This window comes from Falco peregrinus, chromosome 7 (assembly GCF_023634155.1).
Source record: "Falco peregrinus isolate bFalPer1 chromosome 7, bFalPer1.pri, whole genome shotgun sequence".
NCBI classification, from domain to species: Eukaryota; Metazoa; Chordata; class Aves; order Falconiformes; family Falconidae; genus Falco; species Falco peregrinus.
Genome location: NC_073727.1, coordinates 36623562 through 36643252, shown reverse-complemented (window position 1 = coordinate 36643252; position 19691 = coordinate 36623562). Strand labels below are relative to the sequence as shown.

At 36.0% G+C, this 19691-nt stretch overlaps 1 protein-coding gene across 3 annotated transcripts in view; it reads right to left on the bottom strand.

The window, feature by feature from the left end:
• Window positions 1-349: 349 nt before the first annotated feature.
• ENPP3 (ectonucleotide pyrophosphatase/phosphodiesterase 3) overlaps window positions 350-19691 on the bottom strand; it is a 42832-nt gene continuing 23490 nt past the window's right edge. For 2 of the 3 annotated variants that reach the window (XM_005230127.3, XM_027795907.2), the window contains 11 exons: window positions 16824-16951; window positions 14973-15039; window positions 13262-13349; window positions 12343-12512; window positions 12184-12235; window positions 11309-11463; window positions 6669-6801; window positions 6094-6171; window positions 4012-4144; window positions 2206-2362; window positions 350-727 (listed from right to left, as the gene is read on the bottom strand). In XM_005230127.3, coding sequence (XP_005230184.2) covers window positions 554-727; window positions 2206-2362; window positions 4012-4144; window positions 6094-6171; window positions 6669-6801; window positions 11309-11463; window positions 12184-12235; window positions 12343-12512; window positions 13262-13349; window positions 14973-15039; window positions 16824-16951 — 1335 coding nt within the window. In that variant the 3' untranslated portion in view covers window positions 350-553. Of the gene's footprint in view, window positions 728-2205; window positions 2363-4011; window positions 4145-6093; window positions 6172-6668; window positions 6802-11308; window positions 11464-12183; window positions 12236-12342; window positions 12513-13261; window positions 13350-14972; window positions 15040-16823; window positions 16952-19691 lie in introns of those variants that run through there. The other variant, XM_027795909.2, reaches the window with a different exon arrangement.

Genomic DNA, 19691 nt, shown 5'->3' with positions numbered 1-19691 from the left:
AGGGCATGATCATAGAAGACACTTGCATTATATACTATATTTTTGTGAGTCTAAGTAAGTTTTTTAAATAGATAGAAGTTTCCATGTGAACTAATAGGTGAGAAAGAGAAATTCAAAACATTTCAGGACTACTAGCATTAGATAACCATAACCTCTCTGATAAACACAAGGGAGAAAACACACACACTCCTCACAAACTGTCTCACTTTCCAACTCCATTACAGAAATATTTTCTATACAGTTTACAACACTGCAGTCTCTGCTACGAAACATGTTCCTTTTGTAAGTTTTTTCAAACCACTCCTAATAAAATACTCTTTATTTTGAAAGCCTGGCTCAGCAATGATGGTTTAATTTTTTTTAGATAATTTTTATTCAGTTGGCACAAAACACTTGACCAAAGAACCTGAACTTGAGAAAAGAAATTAGCTCCTCTAAGTGTGTTTTTCTATAGAAGAGCTGTAGTCATGTTTCCTACATACTTCAGCAACGAAAAAATTTAAATCACTTAAATTTGCCTTCTTCCAAGCACTGACACATTTTTAACAGATACTCAGTTAATTTCAGTCTCAAATACTGGCAAAAATGTCTTCAGTTGTAAGATATCGGAGATGGGTTCCTTTATTTCCTGGTAGAAGTCAAGCCCAGTTAGCAGTTCCACATCCCGAACACGTGCAGAATGAGCATGAATTCTTTCTTCAACCCATTCAGAAAGTGTCTTATTTTCCTGGCAAAACAAACAAGAACAATGTTTAAACGCATGAAAGGCATTCTGTTGTTTGGTGGTGATATTAGACAATAACTAGTGTTTGAACTGGTTTGACAGACTAACAGCTTCCAATTGGTAAAACTTCTTTCAGGTTTTCCTACGCATCTTTTACAGACTTGCATTTAGGGATCTCATTTAAATAGAATCAAATGGATGTCCTCTCCTCCCCACCTTCAAAATATCAGAGAAGCAAAATGAAATGGCAAATGTACAGTTGAGTCATGTTTTAAACACTCACGTAAGGATAGTTTTAGTTACAATATCAATTAGCTGCAGTGCTCAGGCTAGCCAAACAACAGGCATCTGACAACCTGAACAAAGCCCTTACAGCAACTCAGTCTTGATTGTTGGACAGCAATAACAATTGCCAGATAGACAGGGAAAACAATGGAAATGTAAGCACTAATCAATCAAAAATGTTATTGGTCAATTTTTTTACTACAAAGTTTTTTTGCAAAAAGTAATTTGCATTTCTATTCACAGCCTCTCCTGACACAAATGGTTCATTAAATTTACATCACTGCAAGACACAATGAATATAGTGCAATGATAATTGTGATTTGTTGTTAAACTAACAGATAATTTCTAAAGTATAAAGACTAACTAATTCTAATTATTTATTTTGTATATTTAGTCAGCTCTCAACTACCAAAAAGATCACTGGGAAGTTACGGATTTTCCACACCACAAATGAGGAGACACCCAAGTTGTTTCTAAGCAGTGTAAGCTCACACCTGCCTGCAGTTATGAGTTCAAAGTTATAAATAAACTAAATAAACACAACTGTACTGCTTTGAAAGCCAGTTCAAGTCTGTGCAGCTATACCTCTGTGTGTGGACACTCTTTTAATACACACACTGAGCTAAATAACTTTGCATCCCAGACTTTATGGACTAGACATTCAGCTGGCTCAGCCATACGTATTACATTCAGCTAATTTATTTTGTTTGCTACAAAACGCCAGCTTTATACTGTTAATGGTAAGTATAGATTTTATTTAATTTTATTTAATTCAAGTATGAATTTCAACTGCAGAATCTTCCAAATGTCTAATTTTTGATAAATGTGGAAAAAAGGATTGAAGGAATTCTTCTAGCTATACTTCTAGCTATGCACCCTTCCATAAAGCTACCTCATCACCTTGTTGGCTGTGCTGCTGTTCTCACCTCTTCTCAGGTGACAGCATTTCCAAGCCCTCTTGTCAAAGCCTCCTTTCTTCTTCTTCCTTGCTTCCTATCAGCTCATTAGTTTACAGCTACCTGTCCTGGAGCTTCTTGGTCTCCTAGTCATACACTTAAGCTCTCAAGTCACTCTCAACTCATGGGGAATGAATTCATTAAACACATGGACTTCTAAAGATTGTCCAGATGACTGGATTACACTGGGAATTTGTTCAGAAAGTTCACTGACACACAGGAGCATAGAATTATACTTACAGCACAGCTTTCAGTGTTGTCAGGTCGATGAGGAATGATAAAAGACAAAGCATCCAAGGAGCCTAAACAGTTCAGTGGAGTAAAGGTCTTGTTCTTGCAGCTAGTCAGAACCACAAAGTAATGGGTTGGGACAGGGATTTCTGTATTGCCTACGTGCCTGCAAAACAAACGTTAATTAAGATGTATCTAGATACCAAGTATTAAAACTACTGATACCACTAGTAACTTACAGAACTTGCGCCAGCACAGATCTTTCACTACTATATGACTTTGATTTATTTTATAACTGAAATAAATTCTTGATGGGATATACAGCCTCATTATGTTTCACAAACAGCCAAACACACATGGATTAGTCCTTTTGCTACAAGCAGTCCCATTGAAACCAAGAGGATTACCTACACAGTCAACACACTATTTTACCAAAGCCAGAGATCTGTACATCCTGAAGAGGCAGAATAGACCACTATATTTGCCCCTCATTACGTTAAGAATTTCAATCACATGAAACTGAATTGGAGAAGAATGACAAGAAAATTAGCTTCTGTTTCCTTGCCAGCAAGAAATGCCAGAATGATTACTTGTGGCCATGTGGTATAGAAACCAATTCAGGATACCTGATTGAAAATATCTTTGCCTCCTTTTCCTGTCTATTCTGTAAACATGGTCACTTTTGTGTGTAAACTTGTGAGGAGCTTAATGCTCCCCAAATTTGCTGTACATCTTCAGTATCCAAAAACTACCATCACTGAAGTCATTATACTGCTTCGTATGACTGACTAACCACGTTGAACAAAACATGCTTATTCCAAACTGTAGACAACATTCTGTGGTCAACTGGCTATTACAGCACTCTGCTTGGAAGGAAGTTCTAGTCTCTCCTCCCTTCCACCCTCCTACTTCGCGGCAGAGCTGATTTTCCTATTCTCAAACCATCTTTGACAGATGTGGTATTAAGTCTAGCCTTGAATAAAACATCTCCAGTGACAGATTCAGCTATGCAGATTTCCCAGCACTTTTCTACTACATAAGTGTTCTTACTGCCACAAGGCATTTTCCCTATGTTTGGAACAATCTGTTTGTTCTTATTCTGTTTTTAACTCCTCCTGCCCTCATTCACTAACATAAATAATTGTTCTTTATATTTTATTTTTCTATTTTATAGATTTTTTTTTTAATGTAAGTCTCCTCATACATCTGTTTCTACACACAGATGAATTTTTAAATGTATTTTGTTATGCTACCAGAGCTTGCTTAAATGTAGCTGGTGTAAGCCATAGCTATGCAAAGATACCACTCAGGAACATTACATTTTACTTTCCTGGTTATATGATTCAGTGAAGGCAAACACAGAAACCTGATCTTTGATAAAACACATTCATTTGAGACAACAGGGAGGAACAACAAACAGGTGAGTGAGCACAGCATGAAAGTGAGAAAATTATGCTTAAGCACATCTGCATATTTAGATGTCACATGTTCTCCCAGTATTTCTATTACAGAGGCCCAGAAATCTAGGCATACGTTTTGGGAAACAAATTACTGGTCTGTATCTGTGCATACAGATAGATACACATGCAACTGCAAAGCTTTTTCCTCTTTACTGGAACTTCCACTTCTGCAGTACTGTATCTGTTTGCAAGATTATTTGCTGTTGTATGAGCAACGGTGGATGCAGTATTATAAAGGGAATACTTCATTCTCCATGATACTGGTTTCTTATTCTTTTTGCATAGAAGTTTTTTTGTGTGGAAATGCAGTGGGAAATAATCTGGAGTTTGACTTCTGGCTTTTCCATGTACTTACTGCTTAATTTCACCAAGAGTATCAAAATGGCCATCATAATTGTAATCAAACACTGGTCCACTGATAACATTTACTCCATTCCTTTCTCTAGCATACACCTGAAGAAGCACATTATGGAAATAGTCCCATATGTCTGTCATTAAAAGAAAATATAAGCATATTTTACATAAATTTGAAGTTATTTCACCTCTAAAGAAAAAGAACGTATTTTCTTTTCTGCTATAGATGAATAATAAAAAGTTTCAAACTGAACCACCTGCAAAATTAGCTCTTTGTTACACAAAATTTGAATTTCATCAGAAGGGACATACTCACTCACCACTGAAGAGGCATGGTAAATGTTATTATAGCTCTGCAAGGCCCACTGCACTTCTGGAGAAAATGCATTCAATTTGAAGCTGAAACTACAATTATAGAACTGAGAGGTCATTCATTTCTGGCTTATCTGCTAGGACTTGCAACTGTGCCAATTAGTAGGAACTGAGATAATGGCTTTGTGAGAGGAATATTCACTACCTGAGAGTCAGTCTAAGTCTACAGAACTCTTGTCAAATGTCACTAGACAATTTGGCTTATTTCACAGATGATATTTGAGAAAATACAGTTTGTAGGATATAAGCTAGTGAGACTATTCAGATATTTACAGCCATTATGGAAAAAAAAACCTCCAAAAAACAGGTGGGTTTTGGGGATTGAGGGCATCTCCGTCTTGCTTATGATCTAGAGTAACTTTTTGTAAGTTTAATTATCTTGTAGAGTTTTCCTTGAAAAAATGGATTTTTCATAATGTCTGATATACTTGGATGATTAAAGCCACTTAGCCTTTTTTGGATCTCTGTTTTTATACGACATGAGTGAATGAATTAATGAGATCTGAATGCATTAGAAAGGTAATTACACCAGTGCTTTTCCTCCAGCTTTTTCTTTACGCATTGCCTCTTTCTTATCAGTGATTATAAACGAATGTGTGTCAGGCTGGATGAAAAGAGTTAAGGTAAGCTGTCCTGGGTTCAGCTGGGACAGAGTTAATTTTCTTTAGTAGCTGGTGCAGTGCTGCGTTTTGGATTTGGTGAGAGAACAATGTTGATAGCACACTGATGGTTTTAATTGTTGCTGGGTAATATTTATACTAAGTCAAGGACTTTTCAGTTTCTCAGGCCCTGCCAGCGAGAGGGCTGGAGGGGCACAAGAAATTGGGAGGGGACACAGCCAGGACAGATGACCTGAACTAGCCAAAGAGGTATTCCATACTATATGATGTCATGCTGAGTATATAAACTGGGGGAAGAAGAAGGAAGGGGGGACATCTGGCATTATGGCATTTGTCTTCCTGAGTAACTGTTACGCATGCTGGAGCCTGGCTTTCCTGGGGATGGCCGAACACATGCCTGCTGATGGAAAGTAGTGAATTAATTTCTTGCTTTGCTTTGCTTGCATGAGTGGGTTTTGCTTTACCTATTAAATTGTTCTTATCTCAACCCTCAAGTTTTACATTCCTCTCCAATTCTCCTCCCCGTTCCTCTGGGTGAAGGGGAATGAGTGAGCGGCTGTGTGGGGCTTGGTTGCTGGCCAGGGTTAAACCATGGCAGTAGCTTAATAGAAACACCTGCCTGAAATTAATATTCCAAGATTAATATTTTCTAGTTTGAGTTCTTGTTTGATGAAACAGCCACTGTATCAGAGCATTGTTTACAAACTTCCTTTTGTCTTCTCTTGAGACCTTGCAAGAGGAAAGAAAAAATGTATTTTCATTCACTTTAAGCATTTCCCCAAGGGGATATTTTCATGCGAGGTTCATAGCTAGCTTTTAATGTTAGGTCAGCACACAGGAGATGAAGAGAAAATTCAAATGTGAACAGGTACACCTAAGCAGAGGTCAGACAGGACTATACAAAAAAATTTAATTAACTTACATAAATGCATTTTGAAATTTCAGACATCTACTTTTAAAAAGTTTTAAATATATTTACATAAGATCCGGATATACTGCAGGCCATGCATTAATGTTTTTAAATCTTTGTCATAACTTTATCAAATCCAGAAATATAATTACAGAAAATTAATCAAAACTTTGCAACCTACCTCTGAAAGCTCCATACATGGGAACAATATTGCTGGTGAGTAAGGCATCATACTGTTCAAGAGCAGATGAATTGTAGTCTGTATAAAAGAACAAAGTGTAAATTAATGAAATACTATACAAAGACAAATTTGATTCATGTCACTATACATTGCAGGTACATGTAATTCAATTACATTTTACATTTGAGCTTGAGTGTATGTTCCCACTGCAAACATATCTCCACATTTGTTTGTAGAATCTCTTCAATAAAGTAATTATCAAAATTGACAATAGGAAATGAATATTCATACAGAGAAAGAGCCACTCAGTCCAACCCTTTACATCTTTCCAACTAGTTTTCATCTCAGTCAAGTTATTCCATTTTTTAACAAAAAACTTGAATGTTCTAAACTGAAAATATTTAGATACAAGTTGCCCTGCTTTTGGTCAGTCTACAAACACTGGAAAGCTTTTTCTGCCCAACACGCTGATCCAAAGAAGTTTGTTTTGGTGTTTGGGTATATGCTTAAACATAAACCCACATCCAGCTGATTAAGACTTTCTAAGCTCTAGCTATAAAAAGAACCATGCTCACTGGGAGGATAGAGGAAACTGCGGGTGAAGGTCAGCCCTGCTGGGTAGTCGGAACAATTTTGGCTCTGAGCAACAGGGATTCTAACATCAGCCCGCAGACAGTCTGAAACAGTGGGAGGAAGAGATGTGTTTTCCTGTGAAAAGGGAAAAAAAAAATATTACACCCACGGCTGTGGCTAACCCAATGCTTTGTACGGTTATAACTTTCTAGAACAGACTTCATTGAATCTTCTATTTTCATAGTGAATCAGGTCAATGCAAGTAATAGACACTGATGTTTTCTGCCTAGTGTTTTTCCTCTACTTCTGTTTTTAGGTAATTCAGGGAAATCCTTATGCAGCATGTAAAATTGTAGTAGCAAAATAAGGTTATACCTTAGGCAAAAACAGGTGACAAGTTTGGCTCATTCACCAATTTTACATATTTCTGGAAACACAAACTTGATGTCACATCCTCCTGAAAAGCAGCTAGCCTATAAAGATGACACTATCACCTCATCTTAGCATCTGAGGATGCTGTCTCCATAATAAGAGTGTGTGCTGCTAAAGAGTGAAGGTTAAACAAATTCATAATAAATTCAGTACATTTTACTGGTCAGCTTCACTAACTTCAATGAAACATGTTAACATGCACACTAGCTAAAATCAAGCCAAAAGTGATTCTAATTCATATAATTTTTTCTATAACCTTTACTTTTTTCTCTATAACATTTTCTGTAACCTTTACCATAATTTTACCATAACGTTAACTGAAACATCAGAATATGCTTTTCCATGTTTAACTGCATTTTCCTTTTCATACTTATTTACATGTAATTTATTTTCATTTTGGTAAGAACGGAATGTATTTATTTGCTTTATACCTTTATAAATGATAGTTAAACATTGATTTTTGGTACATTGTTTATTTTGATTGGTTAAAATTGAGCAGAAATAAAGAACTGGAACTTTCTTCTCATGCATCTTTATACCCCTTGATTTAATTTCTTTACTTACTTTTATAAAAATTCTTGTAGATGCCCATATTATGGTCAGGTTGTATATTAATGGAAAATATATATACACCACATAGAATGAAATATAAAAGACAAAAGACTGCCTTTGCCACCTAAGCAGATAAGCTGTCATTGTCAGCCACATGTAAATCCCAATACAAAACTGACATCCAATTCATTTGAGCAATTTGTCCTTTCTAGTGTCCAAATCAATAAGGCAAGATTAATGGATCAGGGTCACTGAAGAAACCAATATTTTAAACTTAGTAATTGAGCTGTGATATTCAACAATGAATGGCTTCAACTTCTTTATGGTCTCTGAAGGGAAACCTGAATCAAAGTAACAAAGGTCTGAGTAAATATGCCAAGAATTGTCCTGAAGAAAGCTTCATTATTCTCAGTAAATACCACAGTCACACTTAATGTTATCCAAATACAGCAGGGAATCTATTTTTGGCTTACATAATGAATCTGGGTTATTAATAGCATTCACATTTTCTTCAATATGAAGTGATGAGGACAACATTCAACTGTCTTATTACATCACGTTTCCTGAAACTAAGTACATGATCTATGAGCTCTAATCCAACTGTCAAGGCCAGAGGGGACAGTGTTTTAGAGCTGGCTGTCCATCACATATGTAATACATCATATAACCTGTATTTTCACAAACACTCCCATATGTTTAGGAAATGAAGGCTGCTCATGGCTATTTCCATTGGACATTACAGGAAAAAATTCTCCAAGTGAAGAAATAAGAATTCATAATGAACCTACGAACTCTCAAAATAATGAAAAAGCAACAACTCAAGACTATTTCAGCTTGTTTTTTCAAGGATCTACAAGTCAGAAAGTAAACAATATCAAAAGCTGTTGAGAGATGAGAATGGCTGTCGGTGTCATCTTGCAATACAATGAGATCAACAGTTAATGCAACCCCAGATCGAAAGACATATTGCTAATGCTCTGTGAACACTCGCTGCTACAACTTCTCTTTGTTTCTTTTCCTCAAAATAGAGGGATAAGATATTTTTGATCATTTGTCAACAAGAATAGAATGATTCTCAAAGAAGGTGTTGAAAGTGCTCATTTATTAAGAAATGAGATCCTGACAGTGATAACAACTGCCTCAAAACATCAGTCAGAAAAAAAACATTCATCACCAATTCAACAGTTTTAGCCCTTTGTCTCCTTGTCTTTCAGGTCAAAGAACCATTATGTCTTTTGAAAGAAACAGTTACAACTAAAAAATGGCTTTGCCTATCACATCATGCGTGACCTTTTCTGATGCAAGTTATTGTCTTTTGATGAGCTAGTAATTAATGTCAAGAAGCATGAACTATCTGCATTACAGACTTTCAGCACCTGCCGTGGTCTGTCATGTCAACTTCAGCCACCTCCAGGAATCTTTTTTCAGTAGTCAAGAAGAAAAAATACTAAACCGCAAAAAACAAAACTCCCATAATCTCCAGTGCACTGAGCTTTAGTTCCAAAAATCCCAATGTTTTATACAAGTCTCATTGCTGTTTTCATCCCATTGCAGGATAGATTGGATTGTTACACATTTTAATATATTTTTACAGTAAACTTTAGTGATTCTACACAGCAAAACTGTTTAAATTCTACAAGTGTCTGCAGGCAGGTGGAGGGACTATCTTTTTGCAAGATAATCTGCCTTCCTCCCTGGCAGACGAATATAGAACCTCAAGAAAATAAATGTCCTTCAATCTTAAATTTTTCTTTGACTGAGAATACTAAGTAACCAAAACTCTATCTGACATCATTTATTTAAGAACTGTAACTATATACTATTCATAATAACCCTGATTCTGATATCACATGCAGATACAATAAGTCTGTGTGGGCTTGAATGGCCAGCCCAGTTTCAGAACTTTGAAATCACACAAAACCAGCAGAACTCCAGCCTGCATGATCGATTTTATTGTTTAAGCCTTTCTTTATAGCTACCTAATGACCATAAATGCCCCACCTCACAAATTGTGTAAATCACTGCACCGACTTTATTCACATCATAAATACCTAGGATGCAATAAAAATTCTGTAGAAATTGCAATTTTCTGTCATTCCCAAGTATTTTAGCCAGCTCTATCCCTCCGTACTTCCACTGCTGTTATAATTTATAAAGCTTTTTTCTCCTGATTAGTACATGCTGTAATAAAAAATCATTATGTCAGCTTACTCTATAAGGTATTATGTCAGCTGACTCTATGAGGTAAGTCAGTGAGTGAGCTCTGACACTGACGGCCTTTCACCATTGTGACTGTGAGAGTATTACAGAGGAAATTTATTCTTTCCTATCCTTTCTATAGAAAACATACATCATTGTGTTAGAGTCTGCTGTGAAATATACGCTCTAATACTTTAGTTTCAATCATTTGCTGCTTCCCACAATGTTGCATAAACCACTATAAGAAACTCCCACAAATACGTATTTCTGTTGATTTAGATGTTATATCGGGCAAGAACTTTCTTTATACACTTCTTTTCCAATTAAGAATTTGGTTTCCAACAAAGGAAAATGTCTGAAAAGTTACTTGCTTTTATTGAGATTTTTTCTGCTGGTGCTGAAATATTAGAAAGGCTCCAACTCTAGCGAGACTTTTTAATCCTTTTAAAGCAAAATCAGAAAAAAATCTGCCTACAATTACCTGGTTTTCATTATGGTAATTCACTTTCATAGTAAGCTATAAGAACAGATCTTCAAACATGACGAAGTAAAACAAATCTTTGTTGACATGGACATTTGTTTCACATGACTAGGAGCCTTCTTAGGGCTGGATTCATGATCTTTCACTCAGATTGTGAAAAATCAGTAGAAAGGATGGAATAAAACTTTCTGAAATATTGACATTCTAGCAGCATATATGTGATTAAAATAATTTCCCCATATTTATAGTAATAAAATAAGAAATTATGTAGACATCAATAACAGTTCCTTTCAGACAGAAAAATCAATGTAAAAGTTATTTCCTCAGGGCGACTTAGAAAAAAGGTCAAAATTATAGGAGGAAACAAACCCATGAATGTCCACTAGTTTACTGACCCTGAAAATTCTGTGTGTTTCAGAGCCATACACTTGTGCACTCTCAGAGGTTCATTCAGCTATAATTATATTTTTCAGAAATTATATAGCATGATAGGGAGCAAATAAACAGAACACAGAGAAATATGCATTAGTACAAACTGTCTTGGAGAGCTGTACAAAGGTTTGTTAAGTGCAGAAAGATCATGATATACATATAAAAGCTTAAAAGTTGCTGATTTTGGAAATCACAGCCTGCTTTTCCTCAGGAATGACAGACAAGTTGGAGTCCTGCCCTGACAGCTTATCCCATTTACAGAACTTAATGGAACTATTATAGGCTTAATGGAACCAGCTCACCAGCAAGTAGCTCTATTCTTCTATATTGTTTGTGTCAGTAACAGGTGGCCATTCCTATTTTTTAAACAATATATTAAGATAGTTGAAATTAAAAACATATCAAAGACATTTTTTCTTTTTCAGATATAAGGGCCTTAGTCACATGATATCAATCAGTCCTTAACCAGAATTCCTGATGAATGAACCACATTTTCAATTCATTATATTACATACTTAAGAATAGTATGGGTATTTGATAACCTACAGGCTTATTCACAGTGTATGCAGTCCACAGTGGCATCCAGATATCATAGCTGTATCCGCTCACATACTGATGATGAGAAAGGAGGCAGTAGATATTGTTCTCCTGAAGAACTTTGGGTCTCCCATATGGCAAATGATATGAGTTTGCCTTCTGTACTAGAATTTAAACAATAATTATTAATTCATTCCTCTATAACATCCTGGGTGGCACAAAGGTTTAAGGGAGTAGAGAAAAAATGTAAATTAAAACATTAACAAATACAAATAAACCCTACAGTAAACACAGGTGTATGTTTCTTTAAGATTTTAGTTTGAGTGAAATAAAAAAATGTAGAAAATAGTTTTTATGTTGTTTAACGTAAAAAAGTCAATGTAAGTATCAGACTTGCAAATTCTTAGTTTTATGCAATTTAATACCCATATAAATCTTTTTAACTTATCGTGCCAGTAAAGTGAAATTTACATCTTATTTGGCTAGGAAGCATTATAACACTTGCTAAGATTTCCAGAAAGCCCATAAAAAAGCACACAAAGCAAAGTTATGGTTACAAGGTGGGGAACAAGTGTTATTCTATATAGCCTGTAAGTGCTCAGGCTTTTTCCAAAGACCACTGAAACCTGTATGTTTTTTTCTGAGATTTTAATGGGAATCAGATCCAATTCCTATGCATAAATGTTGCTATAACAGTATCAGTTAGCAATTTTTAAAGAAATGCAAAGAAAAAAGAAAAAAAGTTATGCTTCTGACTTGGTTTTCCTACTTCACTTTAAATTGTAATTAACATTGCAAAAATTCCCACTGAAACCAATAATGTAAAATCTAAACTGGGCATAGATTTTAAAATATTGCTGTTCATTTAATTCCTTGCTACTTACTTTCTTCTGTGGTCAGATTTAACCTCTCGTTTAGTACTGACTCATCTACTATCTGTAAAACATGACAATCATTCAGAATGAAATCATAGTTTAGAAAACCAAAGAAAAGACAATACAGTTGACAAAGACGATTAAAAAAACCCAGAAGCCCCTACTTACACCCAGGCATGTGCATCCCAGGTCATGTACGGGAATCAGATGGGAAACTGGACATGAAGAAGGAGATGAGTTTTCTTTTGCATGTGAAGGAATGTAAAAAGGTTTTTTTAAGAGGTGATTCAAGCTGCCATGTGTTCCATTGTTTGGTGCTGGTGTTATATGAAGCAAATCTGTTTAAACATTTGAAATTGAAAACATATTTTAAGACTAAAATGGCATTTTTAAAAGTCATTATCTTTGCAATTCTATGCATTCATTCTAACTATAGAAGAGATAGCTTATTCCATTATCTAAACCATTATGGTAACTGCTACCATCAACTTGCAATTTTCTAGGTATGAAAGTTCATTGCTATCTTCCACTGCATCAAGATTTGGTAATTATGTATTTGAATATCAACAGTATTTTTTTTTATACAAAGCCATAATATTCATAAGGTTAGATGATTTAATGCAGAGTACAAATGTGACTACAAATGCATCACATTGTGAAGCGTATTAGCCTGTTGCATTTTTGTGCAATGCCTTAATCCATATTTTCTGAGGCGCATGCTTCCTAAATGCTCACTGCTGGGACTGCAATGGTCCATCTTAAGTTATGAACAAGAATGATAACTCTCTACGAGATTCTTATCCCACAGGTATCATTTCAACAGCAAGCCCATGGGGCAGGAGCACTTTTCTCTGTTTCTTTAGTGGAATACTTTTGCAATCAGAAACAACCTTCAAATCAGAATAATATTTGGCAGTTAAACTTTTAGCACTGTACAGAAGACAAAAGCACAGAGCTTCAGTGTTCTGTGTGAAAAACCTAGCTTCTGAATGAATTCACTCAATTTTTTGTTACCCTTCTTTTAGCTCACTGGTATTTGAAAACACCATTGGTTTAATATCTAAAGTACTGGATTGTTTCTACTCACCACACATAAGGTTGTAAACCTCAATGTTTTCAAAAGCATCCACTTCTGTTTTCTCTTTAAAGCTTGGGCCATATGCTAAGAATATAGCCTAGATTGTAATAAAACAAAAGTTGTTATCTAAAGGAATCAAAAAAAAAAAATTCAGTTGCACTTTACAGAAACAGGGACCCTGGTACAAAAAAGTATTTTCACAGTCATAAAAGCTAAAATACAGGATTGTTCTGGTAAAGAAGGAAAATTTTGCCATTGCATATAATTTGAAGAAAAATGCAAAACAAAGTCATTTCTCAGGATACTTTGAACTATTGGAATGAATCAGGGAGGGGATATGTTCTTTAATACTTTGATGCCTACTTACAAAAATTGTTTGTTATGTTTCAAATTCACACATTTTTATGTTTTCATTGCAACAGCTAGTAGCAATGCCATTTCAAGAAGTGAAGAGTTATGACACAGGCACATCCTATCTAAAGGCTAATATTGAGACAGAAATATAAGCAATGGTGGTGGTGGGTGGAGTTTGTTTTAATACATGTTGCATTTTCAAAAGTCTTTGGGTCGCTGAAAAGCCTATAGCCATGGCTAAAGCAAGGAGCAGGGAACTGCAGAGACCCATCCCAAGCTCAGCAGAGACCTGCATCAGTACCATCAATGGTACAATGTAGTGCTGGGCAGGCCTTGCTGGGGTCTGCAAGCACTGTGGCAGAACACTGATAGCTACTTACAGTCCTACATTATTTCTACTACTTTATAAGCCTCCTGAGCTGCTGTAAGACACAGGAAACACAACAAAGCATGACAATGATCTGTTCTAAAAGAATATTCTTATATTCTCATAATAGAAAAGGAATTTTTAATTTATTTTAAAAGGACAACATTAAGATATTTTGCTCCTTTATAAAGAAAAAAAAATCTTCCTCAGTCATTGTGCCACCAGCATAAAGTTATTTATGATTAAGGTTTCTATGGTAACCAAAATTTACCTTTTCTTTGCATACAAATATTCAGCACCATTCTAATCAGTATATTGACATATGGTTTTAATATACTTGTGAAGATCTAGAAGAATCTGATTCTCAGGCACAGAATAGGGGACTAGTAGTGGCATGCTTGACCTTACTTACAGGTTCACATCACATAAAGTATACGAAAAACCAAACGCTCAAGACCTCATAATACTCTCATTGTAACCAGAAGTGAAAATGAGATGAAACTGCAATACAGGCTATACTAACATTCAGGTTATACTAATGACTTCTTTTCTCTGATGAAAAGAATAAGTCTTGTAAGAGAAGCAGAGACAGTGAGATTGAGTTTATTTGAGCACACAGGCTTTCAGGTGCAAAACTGAACTCCCAGATCCTACGGAGATTTTTCATTCATTGCTTCAGTAGAAGAATGAAAGAATGAAATAATTCAGCGTCTCATAGCTAAACATACTATCCTGTTTACTGTGGTCTATGTGGCTCCATGGAGCTAAAGTGAGTCCAAACAAGTTTTACTACAGGATCTCAAGGAAGCAGGCCTCATACACATCAATGAAAGGAAATATGAATATGTGGCCCCAGTATTTGTCCACAGTTTATGTCTGGGTGACACAGAAGAAATATTACACTGCAATAAGTATCATCTATTCTATTCTGGTGGTTTACCTAGCACATCATGATTCTCTATATAAGAAGGTGCAAGACTTGAATCAAAATCATCTTACCTCCATACTTTTAAATTCATTGTTATAGCCGTGGTTACCCCTATCACAAAATGTGTAACTTCCATCCCTAAGGAAAAACCATGAAATAGTGTAAATAAAAATGGCACAAATAGAACCAGTTCATAATAGTCATCCTGACTCACTGGACTTGGGATCATGTCTTAAGAACTGACTCTGGCATTATACTGTAGTACTTTTTGCTCATCCAGTGTTCACATATATGAAGACCTCTTCTCCTGTAACAGATACCTATGGACAGAAATAAATAGTTCTAGGTAGCTACTGAGTGTACAGTGAATCAATGTTTAAAAAATAAATTGAAAAAATCATGATTTTTGAACTGAAGCTTTCACCTAGCTAGAATTTGCAGAGTATGTGTAATCTGTTTAGGAAGATTTCCTCAGTTATGTTCTGTGGCATCTGCTTTTTAACAGAAAACTTCTAATGGGAGACCTCTGCTGTTAGCCTCTGTGGAACAATACAAATAAGACTGCAAGTGATTTTGCCTTACAAGACAGTGCATTTTCATCACGGGTTCTAAAGGGTGAAGGAGAGATGTGGATGTGTGTGTTATAGAACTAACAACATGCCAGAATAGTCTGATTTATAATGACTAACACTTGTTTTAATTTACCCGTTGCTGAGATACATGGAAAGACAAAGAGATAGTCATCCCATACTGATCCAATGCACAGCTGTCAAGCACATGTATCCTGTTTTCAGAGGCACAAGAACATCTAAGCACAATTTTTAAAAGCGTGAGTATGAGATTTTTCAGTGGGCATCTATTTTTATATGTCCAGGACAATTATTTGGTTGCATCAAAACAATCAAGTCATATACTGATCAGGCATTTTCTATTATTTGAATAGTCTTGAAATTCCAAGTCAGCCCATGCTCCTCCTACTGCAATGCTGTAGCTCAGTATATACAGTATTGCTACTAACACCACAGGCTTCGCATTGAGTTTTCAAAGCCTCAGAGGACTAAGACTTCTCTGAACTCCTCTTGACCTGCTATTTTTTTATTGGTTAGCTCTTACAGCAATTTTTTTTAATGACAAGGTGGTTATGTCTAACTTGTTATCAGCTTATCTTTGCACAGCAAAGACATCGTTGTTGCACAGGCAGCAGTAACGACTAGTTATTCTGTGAGACCCCAAGGCTAAAAACAGCTCACTGATGATCAATTAAGGAAATACAGATCTGGAACTGAGCAAAGCCAGACTTAGAGGTAAAAAAGAGAATAAAGAACAAATATCTAACACGTGCAGAATGCATCATATCTAGTGAACTGAGGTGTAATGCTAACTTGCAGGCCAGTGAAGAATAAGCAAGTTGTAGTGTTAGCATACATATAGGAAGGACTCCATTCAGATCACAGAGCAAGGAAGAAGAAACATCATAATATTCTCCCGATGAAGGACTCATAATGATGATTACTGCCATATCCACACATTCACCACATTGAAGCCATCAACCTTAGGACCCAGAAGTGGTGGAAGAGTGACTGTAACACCAGGAAAAGGGCGAGATACTGGGAAGGCTTTGTATAACAATTTTAATTGCAATATTTTTGAGACTTTTTGTGTGTAGTATTCATTTATTTTCTTTTTTCTTCCTTTTTTTTTCCTGTAAAACTTTGATCTGGAGTGATGATTATTCTTTTATTAGACTTAAGATTTGAATCACACTAATAATGCATTCTTTTTACATATAATAAGATTTTAAACATAAGAACATGGAAATGTAACAAGTCTAAAACAAAATATGAAATGAGGCATCTGAAGGAAATTAAAAGGATGAGAATGGGATGAAAAAGATAAGGTAACAGTCACATAAATTAAGTTACCTCACAGCCAGCCACTGTCGATCCACCAAAAGATGAACTTTATCAATACGAATATTGTTAGCATAGTGGAATCGTTTTGGCAAGTCAGGCGTCAGATAAGGCTTGAAGTGCTGAGGGGATCTTTTGCACTGTGCAAAAGGAAAGAGCTCAGTCATGAGCTTTGCTCAGCATAAAAATAAACCCACCATTCAACATTATCACAAGCATCTTAGTGACAGGAATAAAAGCAGAAAGCATATTATTCACAGATAGCTTCTTGGATAACCTGCAGATCTCATTTTTGGCCCAAGAAGCAATGGAGGAAAAAAGCAGCTTTTTTTGGAACAGTTTGAAAATATACTGCTATAACATGTATAGCAAGTTCACAAATACTGTGGTAAAATACTCCTAAGGGTGAAAGATATTTAGTAGTAGCATTTAGTCTGTATGTCCATACTAAGGTCACTGGCATCTAGTATATAAGATTACACTTTACAAGAGAAATTTCCTGAGCAGCTTATTTCTGTCACCTTCTATACTTTACCATTCACAAAATAACAAAGAAAACAAAGTACACGTAACATAGCACAGTCTAGGGTTTTCGTTTCAAGGCTGAACATGTACTCTTATGCCATGTAAATGTCCAGTGCTCAGCTGTTAGCTAAAAGCCTTAGATTTCACATCCACATTTAATGTGTTATTGTAACTATTGTGTTAGCAGGCATGCCATGAATGAGTTTGGCATTGAGAGCCTAATGACAACCATATGAGATACTGCAAAGATTAACTACATGTGGCCATCAGTAGCCATTCCAGCTGGCTGCAAGCATCATGGCAATGTTTCAGAAGTGTTGCTCCTGATCAGGAATCCAGCACTGGGACAACACAGAACATCTAAAACGCTGAGGGAAGAGCAGCTATGAAGCTGGGTAAACCACCCCCCCAAAAAAAAAGTTTTACCACACCAACTGTCCAAACTATAGCATACTTGGAGTCTGATCTGACATTTTCACCTCTAAGTACTAGAATTGTATATTCTATACAGAATGACATTAATGTGAAATGAGAGTAAATGTGCCTGAACAGTCACCAAAGAAGCACAGTGAAATCCAGGAGCATGAAAAATAAGGATTCAATGGGTTTGCTAGCTCAGGAGAGGTCATTCTACAAAGGATAATCTAATTAAAAGGAAAATTAAGGAAATCAACGTACATTATGACTTTATGTCCATTGATTAGCAATTAATATACAATATACAACTCCCTTCTCTGCCCAAAACTCTTGTTCTAAGAACATGAAAGGGACAAAATACACTATTTATGAACAGAAAGGGGAAGCGGAAGTATCCTGATACTAGGCTATTCCTGTAAGACACAGATGTTACTGTTACATCTCTGTAACTATTAGCAGTTGCAGTTTCAACTAGAGTTGAGAACATGCAAATTGTGCTGTTCCCCTCACATACACTCTTGAATATGACAGGCTCCACATCACACGATGGCGTAGGGGATGTAACACTGAAAAAGCTCCTTCTGCTATTCCCAACCACGGATATACTACTCTCACCTCTGCTTTGGATGCTGGGGAATAAGGGACGTGTTCTTAGGTATTCATAATCAAGAAAAAAAAATTAAAAAAGTAAAAAATCACTGCCTTTTGGACTTCAGTGGCAGGCAAAAGCTACCTGCAATATTGCACAACTGAGCTGTTCAACAGTTTAAAGGAAGACCTCTAGTGGTGGTTTATCAGAAATATACGCAGCTGAAACAGCTCAGAATTTTTCCAAGCTGATAGAATTTATTCTAAAACTATCAGAACATCTGTCCACTGCTTGAACTAGGACTAGTCACAGAATAGAAAAAAAACTGGCAATGAAGGAAAGAAGGGAAAACTATGACAATACACAGAGAGCAAGCAGTTTAAATGTTTAACTCACTGTAAATCATAAATGCAAATAAATAAAAAAAAGACAGCTTTCCTACAAGCATTTTAGTTTGCCCACCACATTCATCCTACAAGTAATAATGTATATCTTGAACACTAAAAAAGAAAAAAAAAAAGAAAAAAAGAGCCAGCGAATTACCTATCTAAAAAAGTATAAGAAAAAAATGCATTATCACCTTTCCTTAATAGAAATAGGCTTGGTCTTCCATGTTTTGCCCTCTGTTCTGTACTCTCTTGTTTGCACCCTTCAGAGCTCAGATGTCACGGAGTGTACCCACAAGGAGCAATGGTCTACACGGGAGACACCAACAAGCTTGCACCTGCCCTGAAGTCTATATCCATACAGCATGGCAGAGATCCAAGCAGAACTACTGGTATGAGGCCCAGTGGTAGTACAGCATACCTGAAAGTTCTGTGGTTACCTAAGTGAAATGTCATAAAAGATCCTCAAATAGCCATACTGCCTCATGCCAAAGGTTAATCTTGCCTAGTACTCTGTGTCCATTCAGATCTCCAGAATTTCTAGAATCAGATACTTAAAGTTTGTAAGAACAACTGAAGTATTGAATGAACCTTCTTTCTTGTACCTGCTCAGTTTTCTCTAGGCTTCTTAAGTCAGAGGTTGCTTGTGGATCACATTTAATAGCCCTTACAGGCCTGTCCCCCATTAATTTGTCTAAAATACTTCCTTCCTATTTATATTTCTAGCCTCTACAACACCCTGCGGCAATGTGCTCTACAGTGTCATTATCTGTTTTGTGGTAAAGTTGCTTTAACGTAGTGTGGGTGCAACACTTGTGGTCCAGAGCTAACAGATACCTATTACCTAAAGCATCTCTGTGTTGTATTCTGTTCTATAATAAAGATACACTCTTCTTTCTCCACGTGAAGTCAGCCACTTTTTTCAAAGTGAAGTACAGAAGACTCTTTTTCTCTGAACAGAGA